The sequence below is a fragment of the Andrena cerasifolii genome, chromosome 3 (genome assembly GCF_050908995.1).
Source record: "Andrena cerasifolii isolate SP2316 chromosome 3, iyAndCera1_principal, whole genome shotgun sequence".
Taxonomy (NCBI): Eukaryota; Metazoa; Arthropoda; class Insecta; order Hymenoptera; family Andrenidae; genus Andrena; species Andrena cerasifolii.
This window is the reverse complement of record NC_135120.1, coordinates 11,537,503-11,559,187: the sequence shown is the minus strand read 5'-3', so window position 1 is coordinate 11,559,187 and position 21,685 is coordinate 11,537,503. Positions and strand designations below refer to the sequence as shown.

At 44.3% G+C, this 21,685-nt stretch overlaps 2 protein-coding genes across 6 annotated transcripts in view; one reads left to right on the top strand and one right to left on the bottom strand.

The window, feature by feature from the left end:
* Window positions 1-21,685, bottom strand: part of LOC143367423 (protein expanded) — a 111,582-nt gene that overhangs the window by 62,914 nt on the left and 26,983 nt on the right. For 3 of the 5 annotated variants that reach the window (XM_076809221.1, XM_076809226.1, XM_076809222.1), the window contains exon 2: window positions 18,797-18,849. The exons of 1 other annotated variant lie outside the window; for it this stretch is intronic. The gene's annotated coding sequence lies outside the window, so the exon portion shown is untranslated. Of the gene's footprint in view, window positions 1-8,152; window positions 8,879-18,796; window positions 18,850-21,685 lie in introns of those variants that run through there. One more of the 5 variants, XM_076809224.1, reaches the window with a different exon arrangement.
* Window positions 736-7,546, top strand: LOC143367426 (putative sodium-dependent multivitamin transporter). Its single transcript, XM_076809229.1, has 7 exons — window positions 736-1,334; window positions 1,437-1,658; window positions 2,562-2,902; window positions 3,559-3,678; window positions 4,979-5,293; window positions 5,971-6,336; window positions 6,716-7,546. Exons 1-7 carry the CDS (start codon window positions 1,224-1,226, stop codon window positions 6,957-6,959), a joined length of 1,719 nt encoding a protein of 572 aa, XP_076665344.1. The 5' UTR covers window positions 736-1,223; the 3' UTR covers window positions 6,960-7,546.

Below are 21,685 nucleotides of genomic sequence, written 5' to 3'. Positions count from 1 at the left end.
GACTCACTCGGTCGAACACTCGTCAGATGTAAATTCAGCATAAGTAGGCAGTCAAATCGCTCGAAAATCAAGTATTTTTTGCGAATTATTTACAAGGAGATGAAAGCAAGCACCTGCTTTTCCTTTCATATAACGTTTATCACTATCACATAGAGTAAGAAAATATTTTTTACAGTCTATAGTATTAATAAACATTACCCAAAAGTTAAAAATACAATTTCGATACTCCACGCTCTTCAAATGTAAATGCGGCATCTTCGGGTGGAGGGAATTATTATTAGCGGGGACTATTCCAGAAAATATGACCGTGAAAAAATGCAAAGCCACTCGAAGAGTTAACTCAATATGTTACGAATATTATCTATCTAAATTTCAAGTGTGCTCGTGGGATCGAACACTTCCAATTAACCACTCAAGTGACTTGAGTGACTCAACTGAGATGCAATGGGTGTTATCTATCGTATCTAAATTTGAAGTTCGTAATCGCGACTGAAGTCGTTTCGGAAAGGCGTCTAACATAGACACTGACACAAAAACCAGACGCTTCGTCATACTTCTGAGGCATTCAATTTATTGCATGCATTTATGTATCTCTCTTACCAGCCACTTAATCTACATTGTAGCGTTCAAGGTGTCCCGCGGAATCCGCCAAGCAAACAATTCGGCGTGAACCAGAAAACGATCATTTTAGCTGGCGCGTCGCGGGTGCCGTTCGCGAGATAACGAGAAGCAAGTACGCGGGCCTAAGATCTCGCGCGTAATCGATGATACGGTGCCGTCAACACGTGGGGACAAATACTAAATCGTCAGTTGATAAGCAGTTGCTAGTGCGGGCTTATTCCAACGTGACTGCTCGCCAGTAAGGTCTGCGCATACACCGTGGCAATTCCATCGATAAGGAACGGAAAATCGTCCAAAGTGAACATCGGATCTTCCCTGCGTATGATCGAGAACCTCGCTCAAACAAATAAAGCTGGAGCCTGAAAGGAACACGGTGATCCATCGAGCTCCATTGGCAACCAGTGTCGTTCGCCGTTCGAGGCCCTTACGTAAATGAAGAGCAGCGCCTGAGCGTTGAACGATGGTCGGCGAGGGAGCAGCCAGTGCTTGCTTAATTGTCGGTCTGAGCGATACGTCAAATAAATAAAAGCGTCGGGCACAGGAGTCGCTGCGTGGCGGCCGTGGAATTCAGCTGGAAGCCGGCGCGCGAGAGTGAAACACCCATGGCTACCCTGGTAGTGGCGGATTACGCGGTGATCGTGGTAACGATGCTCATCAGCTCTGGGATCGGTGTATATTACTGGCTGACCGGCGGAAGACAGAAATCGACGGAGGTAAGTGTTCGGCTCGATATCCCCGCGTTCCAAGGGGCTGCTCTGGGTTCTTGGAGACGCGACGCCTGTGACGCTAGGTAATTTCGCTGTCGCCCGCCGCAGGAATATTTCATGGCGGACAGATCGATGAAAGTGGCACCAATCGCCATAGGCTTGATGGTTTCGTACCTGTCCGCGGTCAGCTTGCTGGGAGTCAGCTCGGAGAATTACGCCCATGGTACCCAGTACGCCGTGATCAATCTCGGCTACGGCCTGGCCACTCCGTTCGTCGCGTACTTCTACTTGCCAGTGTTCTTCAAGCAAGGGACGACTAGCGCTTTCGAGGTGAGTCTGGGCTAGTCTGAGTCTCTGTGCCTAAGTAGCTCAGATCTAAAGGTAGGCTCTCCTACGCCTCGGCTCATTTTATTCTTCCTAAGCTTTTCTTATGTCTTTTGACAATTCGACTCACGCAGCGCGAGTCCGAGCCGCGGATTCTTCCTCGGGAATATTTTGAGGAAGAGAGGCGAGGCGTAGCGTGAGTGGATGCAATGCCACCGCTTTCGGTGGCCGCTAAAGGAGGAAGGAAGAGGTTCTCTGAGCAACTGATCAAACACTTGAATCGAGGCAAGCTCAGATAACTTCACGTACGGAAAATCCGAGGCGACGCGAGCCTAGACGTGAGTGCGAAAAGAAGTCGAAGTGAGGTGTAGCGAGAGCCTACCTTAAGCCAGTTTAACGCTTTCAATTGAATGTCGTGAGAAACGTTGAAGTTCTATGTTCTCTATTAAATCTTCGGCACAGTACTACCGACGAATGGGGGAGGTTTTCTTCCATTTTGACCGATAATAGAATTGTGTTCCCACGATTCTCAGGCTAAGCTGTTACGGTAGATTGCCAAGTTGTATGACGGGAAATCATTGTTTTCTTAAAGTAGTGGCGCTAATGAATGCTGGGTCAAAATGACCCCTGCATAATTGAGGACAGCGAGGTCCAGTTCAGACTTTAGATCTCACCAACTCATTGGCGACACTTTCGCGAGACCTAATAGAGAATATAGAAACTGAAATTTTCATTCCCAGATCACTCGTTGGAAGCTCGTCTGCCGGGCAAGCGAAGGATCGCTAAGGCGTCCAAATACAAAGCAAACGCCAAGCCCGATTTGTTTTCAAATTGATCATTCGTGAACTCTGGGAGACTACTTTCGACGGCAATCTGAGTGTTAAAGGGAAGCTCTTCCTGTGTTTTCAGTATCTGCAGAAGCGGTTCGGGACGGTCGCGAGGATCGCGGGCAGCATCGCTTTTCAGCTTCAGCTGCTTCTGTACAGCGGGGTGGTGCTTTACGCGCCTGCCCTCGCCCTAGAAGCCACCACAGGTATCTCGACGACCGCCAGCGTAATCGGTATAGGATTAGTCTGCACGTTTTATTCGACCATTGGTGGCATCAAGGCAGTCCTCATCACCGACGTGTTCCAAAGCCTTCTGATGCTGCTAGCCGTGATCCTGGTGATCGTCACAGCGGCCGTGAGCGTCGGAAGCCTCGGCCGGATCTGGGAGATCGCTGCCGAAGGGTCCAGGATAGAATTTGACAAGTGAATGTCGATCGATTCCAACCACTATGAGCACACATTAATTTCATGCTTCTTTCGAACCATCCCTCTCATTAGACACTCTTGTGTACCACTGCATCTAGCATTTACCCTTCGCGATACCAAATTCTGCACTCCTAGACTACAAATGCGATAGAATTTGTAGTAAAATACAGCAGGAGGTGATTCCTCGTTCATAAATAAGCTAAAACTGTGGTACAATGTTAGTGTCAAGGTATTACAACCACGCGCTTCAGTCATCTGCTTTTGCTTTATTATAATCGAGGCCTCTAGCAGTGGTCGCTGACAAATTATCTTAGTTAGCATTGAGCCGTCAGCTTCGTCGGTATTTACCGACACTTTAATATCGCGCTGCTTCGCTTCCACCTCAAATCGCTTCAAGTCTCCGATTACAAATCAGTATTATCCAGAGATTACATCGCGAAACACGTGTAACGCTCCGCCAGCAACACTTCGGTTTGCTTCTCTCTTACCCATTATATCTTGAACCGCCGTTACATCGCTTCAATGTTAGCGTCTAGAGGCGCGACGCGGTTTAACACACTTTCGAATATCCCATCGCGCCCGCCAACATCCATTTCGCAAGGGTCCCAAGCCGTATCGATACTGACAATGCCGTGTACGTGCGATTCATTCAGCGTCTCAATGGACCCAACGGTACGACACACCTGGTGGAGCTTGACATTTGGCGGTTTCTTCACCTACCTCTCCTTGTACGGCAGCAACCAAGTTCAAGTTCAGCGAATGCTAACCATCAGGTGAGTACAGCCCAGGACTTTCTACCCCGACGCCTGTGCACACTCTAGTATCGAGCCGTGGCGAATCATTCGCGGCCCATAGATTCTCCATAATTAACCAGCCTGAACCTAAGAATCCCCGTCACCCTTTCAATGCTAAGAAACGTCGGGGAACTCTGCCTGGTTGCTCGTAAATTTTTTTATTACTCAACTATCTCAGGAATTTATGCCTCTGAGAAGATCGACTTAAAAAAGTTAAAAAAAAATTATTTGGCACTCGTTCGTTAACCCGAGCTAACTTTATTCGGCACGTGACGAATCATTTTTTACACTTTTATTCGTTATTCGAAATTTTATTTATTTCCAATGCAGAACACTCATGATAGTGTTAAAAATGAAGCTTCTACGGAGGTAGTACAAAGAATGTTTAAACTCATATTTTTGCAGGGCTGCTTAATTAACTGAATACCATTGATTCCCTGTAGGCCAGGGGAGGCGAAGCTTTTTATCTGCGCGTGCCAAAATTTTTAAAATTAACATAGATTTTCATAAGAATTAACCAGAGTTGGGCATTAACTAAATAAAAACTTATTTAAATAACGGTTCAAATAAAAGTTAATTGTTTTATTCGACGAATAAGGTTAACCCGGGGCAATTTCATTTGACACAAGACAAATAATTTTTTGCCCAGCTCTGGAATTAACTCATAACTTAACTCATAGCTGGCCAAAAATATTCTCGTAGGTGTATCTCCCACATAATAATTATTTTAGATTAATATACAGATATTAATGATAACACCTGTAAATCATTGACGTTCCAGCAAAATTTCCATGCGTGTCATAGGTTCACCACCCCTGCTATAGGCAACCTCCAAACTATGGGACGTAAATCAACACACAATCTTTTCTAATAGAACTATTTTATCCCCGGTACCGTCCACAGTTCAAACTTTCTTCCCACCACTACTCTATGTTTCACGGTAACACTGACCACAGAATATCCCTCAAAATGAAATACACCGACTTCCCTTAAGAAACGCCTTCGAACTCGAAACAACCCCTGCAGAAAATCTGACTCTCGGAGAGCAAAAGATTGCTCGGCAAGTTGAAACGCTGTTGTTCCCAGAGCACGTCATCGCGCTCCTCCATCCCATGGCGTGACGGTAGAGAGGCGAAGGAATTTTCCTGCGACTTTATCCGTCCATCTCGCGTGCGATGCCGACAGTGGCGATCGTCCGATAAATCGTTCCTTTATCGGTGGATTGGATTTTAATAATTTATCAGGGAGCCCCGATATACGCAGCCGAGGTTTGTTTCAGAGATGTGAAAGATGCACAGCTCGCGATCTGGTGGACCTGGCCTTTGGCGTCCCTGATGTCCCTGGGCCTCTGTTTCTCCGGCCTGGCGATATACACGAAATATAGGAACTGCGACCCCCTCACCATCGGACGGATCACCTCCAACGATCAATTAATGCCGCTGTACGTGATGGACATGCTCGCTGACTATCCAGGCGTGCCAGGCCTCTTCATAGCAGGCATCTTCAGCGCTGGATTGAGCACTATCTCCGCCACGGTGAATTCCCTCGCCGCTGTGCTGCTCGAAGATTTTATCAAACCCCTCTGCCGTATAAGGTGAGAGTCGCGGGATCGCGGAACGACCACCAACTTATGACGCGCTCGTCAATTTATACCTACGCGAGACCTGGGACGTTAGAAACCGACAACCGAACCTCTGGGGACCTGAACGCTTTAATTCAGATGGATATTAACGAGGAACCTTCTGCGGCCATTTTGGGGAGCTGTGTGAGGATTTCTGTTTAAACTGGGTCGAGTTCAAGAACTGAAGGTTCGAATTTTGAGGGTGTTAATGATATTGGAAGGGGAGGGTGGAAACTCTAATCACGTTAAGTACCTGCTGCAAGTGTCTGTACTTTTGGGAGTGTATAATGAAGAAATTGCAGGCGTGTGTGGGATGCAGAGACTGGGACTTTTGAGCGAATACCACACAAAGCAAAAGTAAAAGTAATGCAGCAAATCAGAGGTGTGATATTTAATATTTAGATCCTATTGAAGAAAGTTCGTTCTGCAACTTCGCGAGATAATTTCGAAATCCTGACTCAAGGAATTGGCAAGTTGAAATGGTAAACGATTAATTTATTTTATATAGAGGTCATAAGTAACAACGTCGCTGTGATTAAAAAGAAATTTCATTTACCATTTCAACTCCCCAATTGTGGACTACTGTGACAGAGGACTCCTTTCGTCTCTTGTATATCAGGATACATTGATAGTGTTCGAATGCCTTTCAGAGGGAAAGAGATCACCGCTACTGGGTCGATAATCATCAGCAAAATTCTGGCCCTCATCGTTGGCGCGGCCTGTATAGCTCTAGCATTCATGGGACGTTATCTGGGTGGACTTCTGCAAGCAGCCCTGACGATCTTCGGTGTCGTCGGTGGGCCCGTGTTCGGCCTCTTCACCCTGGGCATGTTCACGCAGACGGGCAATCAGAAAGGAGCAGTCATTGGTCTGTTGTCAAGCCTGATTTTCTCCCTCTGGATCGGATTCGGCCAACCAAAACCACCGATACCAACGCTGGTCACATCCACGTCTGAATGCAACGCCACTGTCTATTCTGAGTACTCCGAACCGTCGAGCCCGCCTTTCTACTCCCAGTAAAGAATCTTTACTACTTACTTAACACTTTAAGTAGCGCAGGATTTAGGAAAATGCCCCCAGGAAAATACTTTGGAAGCTTTTCAAAAAAAAATATCGACGTGAAGAAACGGACGCCAGTCACAGTGCGGGACTCCTTTAGTCGCATCTCTTAAACATAGTCGCTTAACGCCTATGGGCGTTCCACGTATTTAACAAGACGTATTCTTGTTGATGCGAAGAATATCGTCGATAAATAATTCTCCTTTGCAATCTACCATTAGCTTTCTGTTTCTTGTAGCCATAGTTTATAGAGCTTAGTGATCACTTTATCCAGGCAATTTAACGCAATTGGTGTTCGACATGCGATCGATAAACAGCAATTTTTCTTTATTGCAGGGAAAACAACGATGATTCATACTTCTATCTGTATCGCCTTTCGTACATGTGGTACTGCCCTCTCGGATCCGTTATCAGTTTCGCGGTGGGATGGATTTCCAGCTGGATTTCGAATTTAGTTTTGAGGGAGGAGGCAAAGGAACTGGACCTTGATCTGATGACTCCCATTGTGGCATCGATAGTGCGCAAAGGACGACTAAGGCGTACAAGGGAATCACGTGATAGCGAACTTAGTATCGGATAAGATTTCGTAAGGACGATTCCTCGGCTTGTAGAAGCCAGAAGTACGCTTATAAATCGATAATGAAACTTCTCAGACATACGGTTCAGAGACAGCAACCATGACCTCGAATGGCAGTTATTCGATTGCGCAGAGCGAAGTCTTCTCGTTTGATTTTCTACTTAACTGCAAGTTTGAATACAACCACTGACCATGTAATATCATTTAATTTCTTCCAATCGTAAGTTTCGCGTGAAATATCGTTACCATCAATTTTGGCATCGCGCGACAGAAGGACTCTCTTCGCTAAATACCGCGACACCTCATGCCAACATTTAAATTTAAAATCCCACTGATTTAAATTTAACATGGGCATAATTCACCGTAAATTACAGCCAGTCACATTGACAAGACATTGAATTTGTTGAACTTAATTAACGACCTCCACAATCGCGGCGACTCCTCCACAGTGGCGACGAGGAAAACTTCCCTACATCAATCAACAATTAAATACAGTAACAAAATAAAAAAAACACTATGACTTTAAGGGCTGATTTCACCCCTCCAGAGTGAATTTTCGCGGAAAACAAAATTCCACCTTACATACTCCAATATGTTTCACGATCACGCGAAGTTTTATTAAAGGGTTAAACTACTGTAAAACGGTCGAAAAATCGTAATATATTTTTTTCGCTTAAATATTAGTTTAAAATCTTTAGAATGACATGCAAAAGGTTTGAAATATAAATACAGCTTAGTTTTGGAGATACAGAGCCGAAGGCACAATCGAATGTCTGCGCGCCGAACGATACTTTTCAAAACGGTGTACCTACATGATTTCTCAATCTATATTGATGCAATTGTGACCAAAATCTGCAGACATCTTTGTAGATACATTCTCCAAGCATTGACGGACCATTTTTTGAAAATTCCTTTTTTTACGGGATATATATATATATAATTTCAAAAAATGGTCCGTTAATATTGTAAAGCTTCACAATATGCCAAAATCAAGTGTTAAACCGCAATTAAATCGGCTGATTAGTTTCTTTACAATTTACATCAGAATATTACCTACTATTTCTAGCAGTCACAGTAATCTACCCCCTTAAAATCAGAATTTCCGGATTGGCAACGTCCCTTTGTTTGCAAAGAACGTCACTTATCGCACCTCGGTTAAGGGTTAAACTTAAAACGGAATATTAAACAGAACTTACCCAACGACACGCTTACAAGCAGAGCCTAGCCAGTGGACCGTGAAAGGAACCACGATAAACGACCGTCCGTTTCTATACCAATAGAGGAGCCGCGCGCTCGGCGAGTTGGAGGATTCTCGCGATCGGCCTTCACCCAAAAACCACCGCGGAGTCCGAATTCGAGGAACGAGACACGTGTCGCGTATAAGGAGCCACGCAGGAGTGGGCGATCGCCGAAAAATCGTAATCGAAGCAATCTGGGGGGGGGGGGGGAGGCTCGATTCCGTGAAATCACGGCCGATATTGCTCGTACCGAACGGCCGGGTGATCCTCGGAATTCCTTTCGTCGAAGGAGAGCCGCGCTACGGGGCGAAGGTTCCTCCTCCTCTTCCCCATCGTCGCCCTCTTCTTCCTCTTCTTCCTCCCCACCTCCCTGACCAACCGGCAGACGTAAACACCGCGGACCACGGGTGTGCTGAACGTTTACCGAAACGTTCGCAAATCACGATGGAATGCCGTCAGACTGGTGTTCCCGTGCGCGGCATACGGTGACATACAGAACGAAGCAACGACCCGTGCACTGTGCACCGCTTACGTAAGGAAATAACACCGAGCGGACCACCTCGAGGAGCTTTTCGTTTCGACTGCTGAACTCTAGCAATGCCCCGAAAGAAGAACGCGGCTTCTGCCTCGAAAGAAGAACGCAACTTCTGCCTCGAAAGAAGAACGCGGCTTTCTGCCTCGAAAGAAGAACGCGGCTTTCTGCCTCGAAAGAAGAACGCGGCTTTCTGCCTCGAAAGAAGAACGCGGCTTCTGCCTCGAAAGAAGAACGCGGCTTTCTGCCTCGAAAGAAGAACGCGGCTTCTGCCTCGAAAGAAGAACGCGGCTTTCTGCCTCGAAAGAAGAACGCGGCTTCTGCCTCGAAAGAAGAACGCGGCTTCTGCTTCGATAGAAGAACGCGGCTTCTGCCTCGAAAGAAGGCGATCGCTATCTCCTCCACTTATTCTGCTGCTGATGCGGCGAATGACAGAAATTGTGAGCGAGCCAGAAGGACTGACAAGGGAAATTCGGTAAACCGAAAATTCCGAGTTTCTGTAAAATTTTCAGGCTTCTGGGAAAACTATAGTATTGGAATGAAAAATGAATGGTTCTTTATGTTAAAACTGTACAATGGAATTATTTAAATAAAGAAATCGTTCCCAAACCGTCACCTTCTTTCGAAACAAGTCTATACTGCAGCCAGCTCCTCGGTTAAGCTGCCACGGCGAGATTCCATTCCCGAGTTTAACTCGATTCTGCGGAACGATATTAGGCGACTCGCTGCTCCAGCGTACGGGGTTGTTGGATGTAAACGGTGGATAATTTTGGAGTTGGGAGATGCTAGAGTAATGGGTTGGAACAGCGTGTAATTTGTTCGTGTACATATGTTTCATCCGACGTAGCATAGTATTACAATAAAGAAATGGGCACGAACGCCTTGCTTATGGGATTTGAACCACTGAGTTTTAGTTACTGATATCTCCATTGCCAGTATTTTATAAGTAGCAGAACGAGACTAAGAACGGAGGAAGGCACCCAAAATTGTCGATTACTTATATACAGTGTTATCGATACTCGTAATCGCCGACATTCGTTGAACTTTTGAAACGGAACCCCTTTGGACGCAACCAGCCAGCCACGGTTGAGCAACTACCTGTGTCTCCTCGTCCGTAATTGCGTTACGCAATTCGCGCGTTCCGTGCACTTTGGCTGTTCCACGGTATTTAGCAAAGAACGCGGAGTATCGCGGGTTACGTAAGGGCTGCGAATCTTTAGCACGATGGATTTGCGTTTCACGTGGGAAGGATGACGATGGATATAATAGCTGGCGATTCTACAGGCAACAGCTGTCGAAGATAACTTGGAGGTGTCGACGAAGTCGAAAGATTAAGAATTATTAATATTAATGCAGGTGAGATTGCCTCGATCTAATGTTCAGTATTAGTCTTCTGTTAATCCAACGCACAGAAATATACAGTGGTGGTCCAAAGAAAGTTTCAAACTTATATTTTTTTAATTATTACCTATATTGGTATCGCTGATCTATTTTAAAATCCCCCCATCGATGAAATACACATTTTAAAATATTCACAGTTGTGGCTGATCGAATTATCTTATTTTTTTCATCATTCACAGTTGAAACTTTCTTCTAACCACTACTGGATGAACTGGTTTATGTATTACATATTTGCTATCGTGATACGAGCATCGTTCAAAGGTATACAAGTACCTACGCTCTTCACGGTTCTCCAGCGAATAAGGAACGACCGGCATTTTCCTCCATAAACTCAGAAATTTCCGCTAATTGAGCTCGTAAAGAATCCGCGCAATTTTTCTGTTCGTTTTTTTTTTCCACGTCGATACGAGCGAACCCCGGTAATAGACTACTCCAGAATAGATTAAGATCGGAACAACGGGAGTCAGGAAACACTACCGAGAATCGCCGTGGAATTACACCGCCATTCGCGTTGGCATTCGTGCCACGTATTATGCGTGGCAATACCGCGAACATTTTAAGCCCCGCGTAATCTCTAAAGATTTTAGATACATAAGAGCAGGCGGGAAACAACAATTTGAATTTGAAACGATTAGCGGTCTAATAAAATGTTTGCATCAATTATCTAATTTAGTCACAGAAACAGATAATATTTTAATTAGTTTATCGACTTCTTCTGACACAAACATAATTTAGAGAATGTAACCTAATTATATATCCAAAGCAAATATCGAATATTATACAAAAACAAGATAATCTACTATTTGAGTAATAATTTCTAAAATATTGTTTTCAAGCCGGAACTAATTGTAGGAAAATTTCAAAACAAAGTCCAGTAGTGGTCACGAACGACCACAACAGTTAAACTACACGATTAAGTAGATTAATTCTCCATTTGTCCCAATGAAAGCACAGAAATGTTTAAACAAGAAAATTTTCTTCCAGAATCTCGCGGCAAGCAGAAACAATAGTCGCGTTAGTTTTTACACAGACCTAACCCAACAGCCGCGTATCACCGTGGATGTGACTTTTTGTCCCGCCGTTCCCTGTAATTAAATGAAATAATCGAGCCGCGGCGTTGCATCGCGCCGACCCGCGTTCTCATTACAATGCCGCGCATTCCACGGACGAAACGAGTCTTTCTCTCAGCACGTACCGCGTCCACATTGCACACGGAATGCGCAAATGATGGATCACATGCGAATTCGCGATCAACATTACGCTCTTATTCGACCACCGTTCCATTTTAATTGTAACTCGCGCCCCGAGGCGCCACCGGCACGCCGCATCATTCCAATTTCAATTTCACCGCGGACACAGGCTACCTTGATTGAAAACCGGCGGCTCAACGACGAATATTAATTAACGTTTCAAAGAAATGTGCGCCGGGACTTTCCGATGTCGCTTACGTCGACGTGAATTCCCAACTACGCCAGACTAGGAATTCCATCGAGCATTCCATTCAAACTGAATAATTCCGTTTAATAAATCTGCGTTGGGTTCAAGAAGTGCCAATATTAAAATCGCCACTTAAACATTTTACTCAACCTTTATATATTTCTTTTTGCCCCCAAATAAACAATTCGGCAAAATTAAAACTAACATTGACCTTCTCGAACTCAATCACAAAGTACTTGAAAGTACACAGGGTGTTTCCGAAATAGTGCTGCAAAAGTGAGAAGAATATTCAAATTCGATTTGCTCCAAAACGGACTCTTATTTAATCAAATTGCATTCAATACTTTCGACTTACTGTTACTTAAGGGGATGTTTCGGCCTAAAAGTCGATTTTTTTATTTCATTTTTCGAATGCTCAACCTTTTAGGAATACGTGTTTAAAAAGATTTTTTGAAATTCGTAAAATTCCCGAAATTACAGGCATTTGAGTAGCGGCAAATGCATACGTAACACCCGGCACTCACGTAAAACTTTAAACGCGTTTTTCTCGAAACAGTCTTCTCAAAACGGTGGGACCTGTATCTCCAAAAGTTATTATCCGATTCGACTGAAACTTTTTTTATTTTGAAGCATATACTTCTGGCTAGAGGGGATACCAGAAAAAAAATTGAAAATTTATAATTGTCAAAGCCGTTGAAAGGATGAAAACTATAGGGAAAAAATGATTTCAAACTTCAAGTGTCGTTATTTTCTAAAAAAAATGTCATTTTGTAATTGTTTCTGGTTTCTCCCCTAGCGAGAAGTATATTTTTCAAAATAAAAAAGTTTCAGTCGAATCGGTTAATAACTTTTGAGGATACAGGTCCCAGCGATTGGGATAAATTTTTTGACGCCTTCACTTTAACGACTCCCCAGTGCCGTCTGCAATGATTAATTATAAAACAAAAAAATACATTTCTGTAGCTTAGGGCATCCTTAATACAATGCAAAAAGTCTCATTAAATTATATACAGTAGTTTTCCTTTAATTAATTCCTAAAGATCACCTATTTTTGGGGCTCTAGACCGAAACCTACCCTTAAGGAATCGCCTAGCGTGGGTCATAAATGCCCCAACACCGGCCTCGTGCATTGCTAGAGCTAGACGGTCGGTCGTGATCGAGGGTGGAACTTGTAAGGACCGAGTGTTATATGCACTTGGTGTATCGGACAGGAGTTTCTGAGATAAATTTCTCAATTACGCCGTCGGTGTTCCGCCAGTGTCAGGGAACACTGGGTAATGCGCGCGTTGCGAGGCGATCCCCCCCCCCCCATAGGGTATGGGGTAAACCGCGGGAGAGATAGCCACCGGCTGATTTTTTTCGACCTCGCGAGACACACATAGTTTCCACGGGGAACGACCAGCGTTCCGTTTCCTCATACCGTGCATACGTGCCTAACGAGCAACGGTGGTATAACGCGCATAACGCCATTATAATAAACTTCGTACTCGCTCATTCACGCGCGCGCACGCCGAGGGAGAGTCGACCTGCAAGCGAACGCTGGCCGCTCGCGTGTGCACATGCACTTGCAGTGCACCCTGTTGCACGGATGCACTCCGCACGGAGATGCATAGCATTCCACGCGAATTTACGGTGAACGCTGTTTTTCAGTGGCAACCGGAGGCACTACGGAAATATTTATGAAGGCTTTGCGTGAACATTGTAATAATAATGCACCGCTGCACAGGTAGATAGCGAATTTCAATATGTAAGTTCTTCGTAAATGCGCACCGCGAAGTAATCATATAATGAAGTTTAGATATTAAAAAAAATAATTGTTGAGTTTGGAGGTCCCGGTAAATTTTAATGAGCTCTGAAGGGTTGTGTGGTGAAATTCGAGAAAGGAATAAAAGGTAAGTGGACGATATGGTGTAGAAGGTAGCATTAGTGGTAATGAAAAGAGTTTTCTGCGATAAGTATGAAATGGTATATAGGTGTGCTTTATGATGTAAGTGAAACGAGCGCGAAGAAATAGTTGTAATCTTTTATGGGAGTTATGCTCGTAATTATATAGTGGCAATTATGCTCGTCTTTATTGAATAGTCTTCGTGGTTTCGATAGAACGATGCATAGGAGTCGTTAGAAGATAATTGACCCTTTTGGAGCAGCTAGTACGTCAGGTTTCCAGTTAAATCGTCTCTCGTTAACGTCAGCCGCGCGTAATTAATTGGACGAAGAAAATAGAGACACAGGAATTACTAGAGATTCCGCGTATACGCGGTAACGAGAACTGGCCGCGTTCCTACCGATTATTAAACACTTAACGACGCGAGGTTATTACGCGATATTAGAATAACAATGAGGTAAGAAACTAAATCAATCCGTGGTAATTGCTGCGCGAAACGGGCCGCGTTATGAAAGGCTCATGAATATGCATACCGATGGATAGAACGGTTCCCATGGTTATCGTCTGACACGCGTGATCCGATCGATGATAATGACCACAGGGGGAAAAGCATCGAAGGTTCATTGTGCGAGGCCACGCGGGGGAAAAAATGACTTTCGAGATTGCCTGGGAAACCATGCAGGTACACCTGGCTGAAAAGAAGTCGTTCTAACTACCGCGAGTACACCGGGGAGAATGGACCAACTTCACACGGTTTGCATCCGCTTCGTGAACGCTTTTTAACCGACTTCAAAGAGGAGGAGGTTATAGATTCGATCCGAATGCATTTTGTTTTTATGTTTGTCCGATTTTGATGATCTTTTTTTTATTCGAAAGAGAGCGATGCTTTGCCAGTACTGGTTAATTCAAACTTCGTCTCATTATTTATGTTTGTCCTCGCATAACTCCTCAGCATATGAACCGTTTTGATAATCTTTTTTTTATTCGAAAGTGGGCGGTCGTCCCGTTCTACACTGCGTCAATATTGACTCAATACTTTGCCAGTTCTGGATAATAATAAAGACTATTATCACGTAATTATTATTATGATATGCAAGTACACGCATATCTCCTAAACATGTTCTGTCGATCTATATAAAACTAAAAAGACAAAGAATAAAAAAAAAATTAAAACAGACTTCAAAAAATTAAAAATGCACTAAAAAGTAAAAAAAATAATTTAATCCCTTATTTAACCTACGACTCTCATATTTTTTAAGTCGGCGTCTCATCATTTTCACTGTGTAAATCTAGCGCCGGCTTAAAAAATATGAGAGTCGTAGATTAAACAAGGGATTAAATTATTTTTTACGTTTTAGTGCATTTTTATGTTTTTGAAGTCGGTTTTAATTTTTTTTAAAAAATTTTTTTTACTATATACGCAAGATTTCGTGAGTATGGTCTAGAGCAGAGTCTAGAACAGTGGTGAGCAAGCCGCGGCCCGCAACTGTTTCAATTGTAAATCTATATAAAAAATAACAAATTCATAAATTAAAATTCTATGATAAAGTAATATATTTAAGTATTTAATATTGCAGCCCGCGTGGAGTATTAGGTTTCCACTTTTGGCCCACTACGAGCCAAAGGTGGCTGATCACTGATCCAGAATCTAGAATCAAGACACCGCATGTATAAAATATTGTAGAATTAATGTTCAAGAAACGAATGCAAAACCGTGTGAAGTTGCTCCAGACTTCGCAGCACAGTTGCCATATTTCTTAGCCAAGCTAAGCCTGTTAAAACAGTTGCTAAAACTTTTTTCCACTCGATAGGTCCAATTAAAAGAAGTAACTTTTGCCTTGAAACAATTTCTCTATCTCTTAAGGATTGCGAGTTACAAAATAAAATCGAAAAATGGCCGAATTCTCAGGGGTTAACTTCACCTCATAGTGAATTTGATCAGCAAATAAAAATTGCGTTGCAATCAGGAGGAAATCCCCTACATATTCACAAAGTTTCAGAACTTTTGGAATTTCCGGGATCGGGGTCTTCCCTTGTTAGCCTATTCGATTGTGACGTATCCGATATAAACGAACGTTAACGAGTAGCTAAAGGTTATATCCTTGACGTTCGTTTCGCGAACTCTTCTTCGATATTAAGCGAAGAATCTACGCCCTAGCCTACATCCAGGAAATATTATAAACGAGTTCGCGAAGCAGATGCCAGCCATGTAAAGCGAAGCCGTTGGTGAACGCGCGTTTATGCTGGAAAGGCCGCAGTCGAATGAGAATACACCCTAACAGCAGAGCGCAATTCATGTTTCCGCGGTTTCCGTACGGGGAACAGTTGCTCTCTGTTCAGACGAGACGAAACGAATAAGACCGCGTGGTCTGGCGACTGACTTTCCCGGCACCGTGCACCTATGTGTCCATAAGACGCATCGTTAATTGCGTAAGTATTAGTTGCATCGACTGTGCCCGAGCTAACGAGGCATCCGATGGAACGTTGCGCTCGCATCTCCGTGCATACCCACACAGACGGGGCGCGCATCGGATCGACGGCACGTAATTGAAACCTAGGCTTTACGCTGCACGACTCGGTGGAAACGAACAAACTGAAATGACCGGCTACGCCAGTCCGGGCCGTTTAACGTCGATAGGAACCGACTGGCCGCGGTCTTTACTCTTATTACGGATACCATCGATCAAGCGGTATGGAACGATCGCGCCGCGGCAAGAAATGTGTGCGACTACAATTTTCCGTCGGCCAGATGCTGGCTCGTTGATCCGAATATCCGCGCGACGCGGCCGGATGTGATTCATACGTTTCAATTACTCGCGTGGTTAGACACGTTCCCGATAAGGATATTAGGTGGCTAAATCGCGCCGATATCTTTATTAAAGGTACAAATGCGCAGATGTGTTCAACGAAGTTTTCCAACATGAAAGGGAGAGAGTAGGTACAGTGGTCCCCGGATTATCGAGAAAGATTCGGGACCGGGGAATTCTCGATAAACCGGGGCAGGGGAAATAGTTTGCGCCTAATAAACTGACCCTTGTCAGGACCCTCGCTCGACCGTCTGACAAGGAGACTGAACGACGTAAACCGAGAGTGAGTGAAATAGCGCACCAGCGGGAGACCCTCGGTAGACGGCGAATTCAGATTCAGTATTGAATATGAAAATTTTCATGTTACTGATTACACTTTGATGGAAGTATTAGCGATGGATTGGTGAGTTTATGTCCTAGAAAATGAGGCTGCATTTAAGCAATCTTAGGTAAACACTTTACAATTTGGTGAAGTCGTTGATATTCTCCATTTAAGGGGATCTTGCGGTCTAGGGCCCAAAAAAATAGATGATATTTAGGAATTAATTAAAGCAAAACTAATGTATATAATTTAATGAGACTTTTTGCATTGTATTAAGAATGCCCTAAGCTACAGAAATATATTTTTTTGTTTTATAATTAATCATTGCAGACGGCACTGGGGAGTCGTTAAAGTCAAGGCGTCAAAAAATTGATCCAAATCGGTGGGACCTGTATCCCCAAAAGTTATTAACCGATTCGACTGAAACTTTTTTATTTTGAAGAATATACTTCTGGCTAGGGGGGAAACCAGAAAAATTTACAAAATGACATTTTTTTTAGAAAATAACGACACTTGAAGTTTGAAATCACTTTCCCCCTATATTTGTCGTCCTTTTAACGCCTTTGAAAATTATAAATTTTCAAGTTTTTGTAATTTTTTCTGGTTTCCCCCCTAGCCAGAAGTATATTCTTGAAAGTAAAAAAAGTTTCAGTCGAATCGGATAATAATTTTTGGAGATACAGGTCCCACCGTTTTGAGAACACTGTTTCGAGAAAAACGCGTTTAAAGTTTTACGTGAGTGCCGGGTGTTACGTATGCATTTGCCGCTACTCAAATGCCTATAACTTCGGGAATATTACGAATTTCAACAAATCCTTTTAAACAAATATTCCTAAAAGATTGAGCATTCGAAAAATGAAATAAACAAAATCGACTTTTAGACCGAAACCTCCCGTTAAATTCTCTTCTGCATTATTACATAGTGTGTAATAATTTTAAAAAGGAGACACTTTCCAGTGTGTGAATTGCAACATTTAGTCAACGTAGTGACGTTCACTAAAAATATTTCACTCTCCATATTTGAACTCATTTTCATTGGGAAATCCTAAAAAACCCATTAGTAACACTTTCACGAACATTTATCAAAAACATGAACATTTTATTTTTCTCTACTGGGTATTTTACCTGACCCAACGGTTTTATTGCTCTCGGCAGTCAACGGGCGGTCTACCCGGGACCGAAGGCCCTCGCTCGCACCGAGGAAGCAAAACTGTGGGGTGGTAAGGTCTTTCCCGATGACCCGGGGAAAAAAGCATGTCAATAATCCGGGGACCACTGTACCTACGTCTGGATTACCGTTTTGCTGCAAGTGTGTCTAGCCTGTTACTTCCGATGCAATTGGCTAACAGAACGAAATAGACATAGGTGCACAGGTGTGACATTTTTTATTCAGAATCACTTGCTGAACACGTGGGAAAAGTTCTGTTGAATATATCGCGGAACAGGCTGTGTAATAGGTATCTACATGCTTTTTTAATCACACTATTTTCCTCGGCTATCTACGACCTGCTGCCACGTTTCTAGTAGTAAAGAAGACATTTCTGTATACTTGACATCGCCTAGCAAACGAATTTTTGCACCGATCTAATAAAGCCTGTTCGTTGCCAAATTAATAAGAATTAGTCACCCTCTGCAAAGTATTTAACCCTTCGTAGTCACACTTCTGTAAAGTTCCACGGTGGTCACACTGGGTCCGACGGACCCGGCTAATTTTTTTTACTGAAACAATCATGTTTTTTTAACGGCTGCCACTCACCAATGAACTTTCTGATTCAAAAACTGACGGTCTCCACAGGAAGAGGAAACCTAAAATTTCCGTAAAATGTCAGGTCATTGCCATTCCAAAACCAGGAACTTACCGGTATCAAGCTCCAAAGTTAAAAAGCGGGTCTACTGGACCCAGTGTGGCCACGAAGGGTTAATAAACTCCGAAAAATGTACGTCTACTCCAGGTTTCCAATGCCCAGTTCAACGTCCCCCGCCCCCCATTTTTGCGCGAATAATTGAACCGTATGCACATAAATTACATAACTTAACAGAGCGTTCGAAGGCACTGGTAATTAACGAGCCGACGGAAATCTTTCTTCGGGATTAATGACGTCGAGGCGATCAAAACTCCTGTTTTATTAATTACTCGGTAATTGCAGCGCAGCCCAAGTTACGCGGTGGTTTTCGAGGAGGCGCGTGCTCTGTTTGGAATATTGCAAAGGCAACATACCTAGATTCTCCCGTTCTCCGAACCCTCGGGCCTCTGGCTTCACACTGGTGCACCTACAACACACGGGCGAACGTTAGATTATATTACCCCGGTTGGACGCGGGATTCGATTCCGCTCGGGCACCAGCGATCGAACATAAACCGCGCGTACGTGGTGAAAAAGTATCGCCATTCAGAAGTACGAGAGGAACGGATGCCATCCGCGAGTGTAGATGCTTGTACAGGGAAACGTGTTCGCGAGAGGAGATCGCGTGTTGCTTTCCGCAACGCTGAATATTTTACCGCAATAATCTCCGGCATGGCGAGGAAAACAGTCGTCTATCGCGCGCAGATATCCCAACGGATTGTCGCTGGCCAGCGTCAATCGTTGGATGTAATAGCGGTTTCGACGGGGGAGTCTGAAGAACGCGGAGGAATGTTGTACAGGGTGCGGACGAATTCGTAGCGTGGCTAGAAACAGGACCATTCCTCGTTTAAATTGCGAAATTCAGGGCCCCGAATGTCCTGGATACGTCTTCAGAAGGATAGCAGGCTTTTTTATAACAAACACCTCTCCAAAAAAGCCAAATTAATTTTATATACGTTGCTGGTTCGACCAATAATTACATATGCGGCTCCAGTTACATGGAATATTAATCACACTTCCATGGAGAGGGCCAGAGCTCTTGAAAGAAAGTGCCTTAGAGCTTGTCTTAGATTATACCGCACCCCGGAGTCTGATTGGCAGCATTATGTGAAGAACCGAGTTCTTTACGATACGGCGAATATCACAAGGATTGATTCTTTCTTGATTTCCCTTACTAGGGACTATTTCAGCAATCTCCCAAATATTGACAATACGGTCATCCAGTCCCTGGCACACCAGGATATTATAACAACTGCGAGGCAATTATCTACGGGTTACCTGACCCCACAGGCCTTTCCTATGTGCGACTGCCTGGGTTTAATTCAAGATGCGCATAATAAACCAATAATCTTCCACTGGCGTCGGAACAAAGCCGATAAGAGAATTGCGTTCACACACGAACACCCCATTATTAACCGTGATAGATCCATGTTTTCTATGGCCATTCCCAAAATCGACCGCTTAGACTTCCACCACCTGAGTTTTCAGAAATTCTGGTGGCTTTCAAACGCGAGTGCGCATATGGCTGAACTAGCTGCTCGCCGTGCTTATCACCAGAACAGGAGAGACTGAAATATTAAGTCTGAATAGTTTTTAAGTAGCGTATATAATGGGCGTATCCGTATGGAAATCCGGTTCTGGCGCTCTTTTGTATATATTAGTTTTTTTTTTTACTTTATTTATAAGTTTAGAATAGTTTTAGTTATAGTTATGGTTGGGAGTTGGATTGAGTTTGGGGTTTTTTCACCCTCTTTCTGGTTAGTTTTCTTTTCCCCCCTCAGTTTAAGTTTCTTCAGTCTACTGTGGAACTAGACGTGCAATTCTTTTTTAGAATTTACCGATACCAAATTGTATTACCTAAGAATTTATACCGTTAAAGCGCTGCTAAGAGTTTCCACCATTTGGAACAATTAGTCATCTAGTTCACATAAGATTAGATTGTTAGGTATATTTTTTTTTATAATGTTTGTTAACACCTTTTATTATGTTGAATGTACAATATTCCTGTTAATAAACATGTTTTAAAAAAAAGAAAAAAAGAACGTCTTCAGAAGGACACGCGAAGAGTTCACTTCGATCGTCTGAAATTAGCCATGAACAGATTCGGAGAGGCGAATGCAGAATGCCCCTGACACAATTCGACGCGAACCGAGGATTTTTCGGGAGGTACGTAACTCCGCTACGAACATCCGAATGGTGTGTTGAAACTTGAGACTAAAGATATGTACGGTATCGTTCTCGGAACATCGAACGATAAATGGCTGAAAGTGAACAGTGGGACATAACCGGATAGTATTTTTACTATATATCGTGTTTTTCTATTCAATTTACCGTGGGTACTGCACGCCCCTGAATTCCTCGACCCACGTCAATTTCATTCGTTGCCCCCGTGAAATTTCCACCGCACGCCCCGAATTCCCGAACCACCGTGGCAAATCACCCTGGTGCGTGCCTCGGGAAAGCAAATCGCGGCGTGTCGAGGGCCAAAGGCGAGGAACGCGGTCCCTCCGCGGTCTCGAAGGTGCGCGAGTCGAGGCCCGGATAAAACCGTTCTACTTCGACAAATCGCCTTAATTTCATCGTCAATAAGCCCGAGAAACCCGCACGAAGTATGCCGTCGTGATCGTCCCCGCGCCTGCTCCCTCTCTCTCCCGATCGTGATTGTGGCCACGCACATGGATGCGCGCGCGCGGGCATGGACAGCGAGCCAAGAGGAGAGGGCGCGTATACGCGGAGGAAGGCACGTCGTGTTGGTGCAAGCCGCGTGAGCGAGTTTAACGAAACCGTCCGGAGAGGGAAGAGAGCAGCGGAGCCGGCCGAGCGGCCCGAGGAGCGTCTCGGGCCCGAGTATTCCAGGTTAATTTTACCGAGCCCTAAGGAGCGCATGCGAAGGACCGGCGAAGGATAACGCTAGCGGGGCTCATCGGTTGGACGCTGCTCGAAGCGAACGAAGGACGCCCGCATTCCACGCCGCAACCTGGTATAATACGAGGAATTGGCCGAACGGAACGAGAGAGAAAGAAAGAGGAGAGGTGGAGGAGACGGAGGAGGGGAGAGGGGCCGAGAGGAATGGGCGCTATGCGCGTCGAGGGAAGAGAGAGAGAGAGAGAGAGAGGAGGCGAGGGCCCAGCTGAGATAAAGAGGAGAGAAATGCCCGGCAGAAAAAGAGAAGGAAGCGGAGGAGCCGCGAGTAGGGGTAGTTGCGCCAAGAGTTGTCTGCATCCTCCTCCTCTCCTTTTACTCTCTCCCCCTCTACACTCTTTC

Bases quoted from the DNA above. Each gene is read 5' to 3' on its own strand.
- LOC143367426 (XM_076809229.1), top strand. From the start codon at position 1,224: ATGGCTACCCTGGTAGTGGCGGATTACGCGGTGATCGTGGTAACGATG. The intron at 3,679-4,978 runs GTGAGTACAGCC...GGTTTGTTTCAG, and splicing joins CAGCGAATGCTAACCATCAG to AGATGTGAAAGATGCACAGC. The intron at 5,294-5,970 runs GTGAGAGTCGCG...AATGCCTTTCAG, and splicing joins AAACCCCTCTGCCGTATAAG to AGGGAAAGAGATCACCGCTA.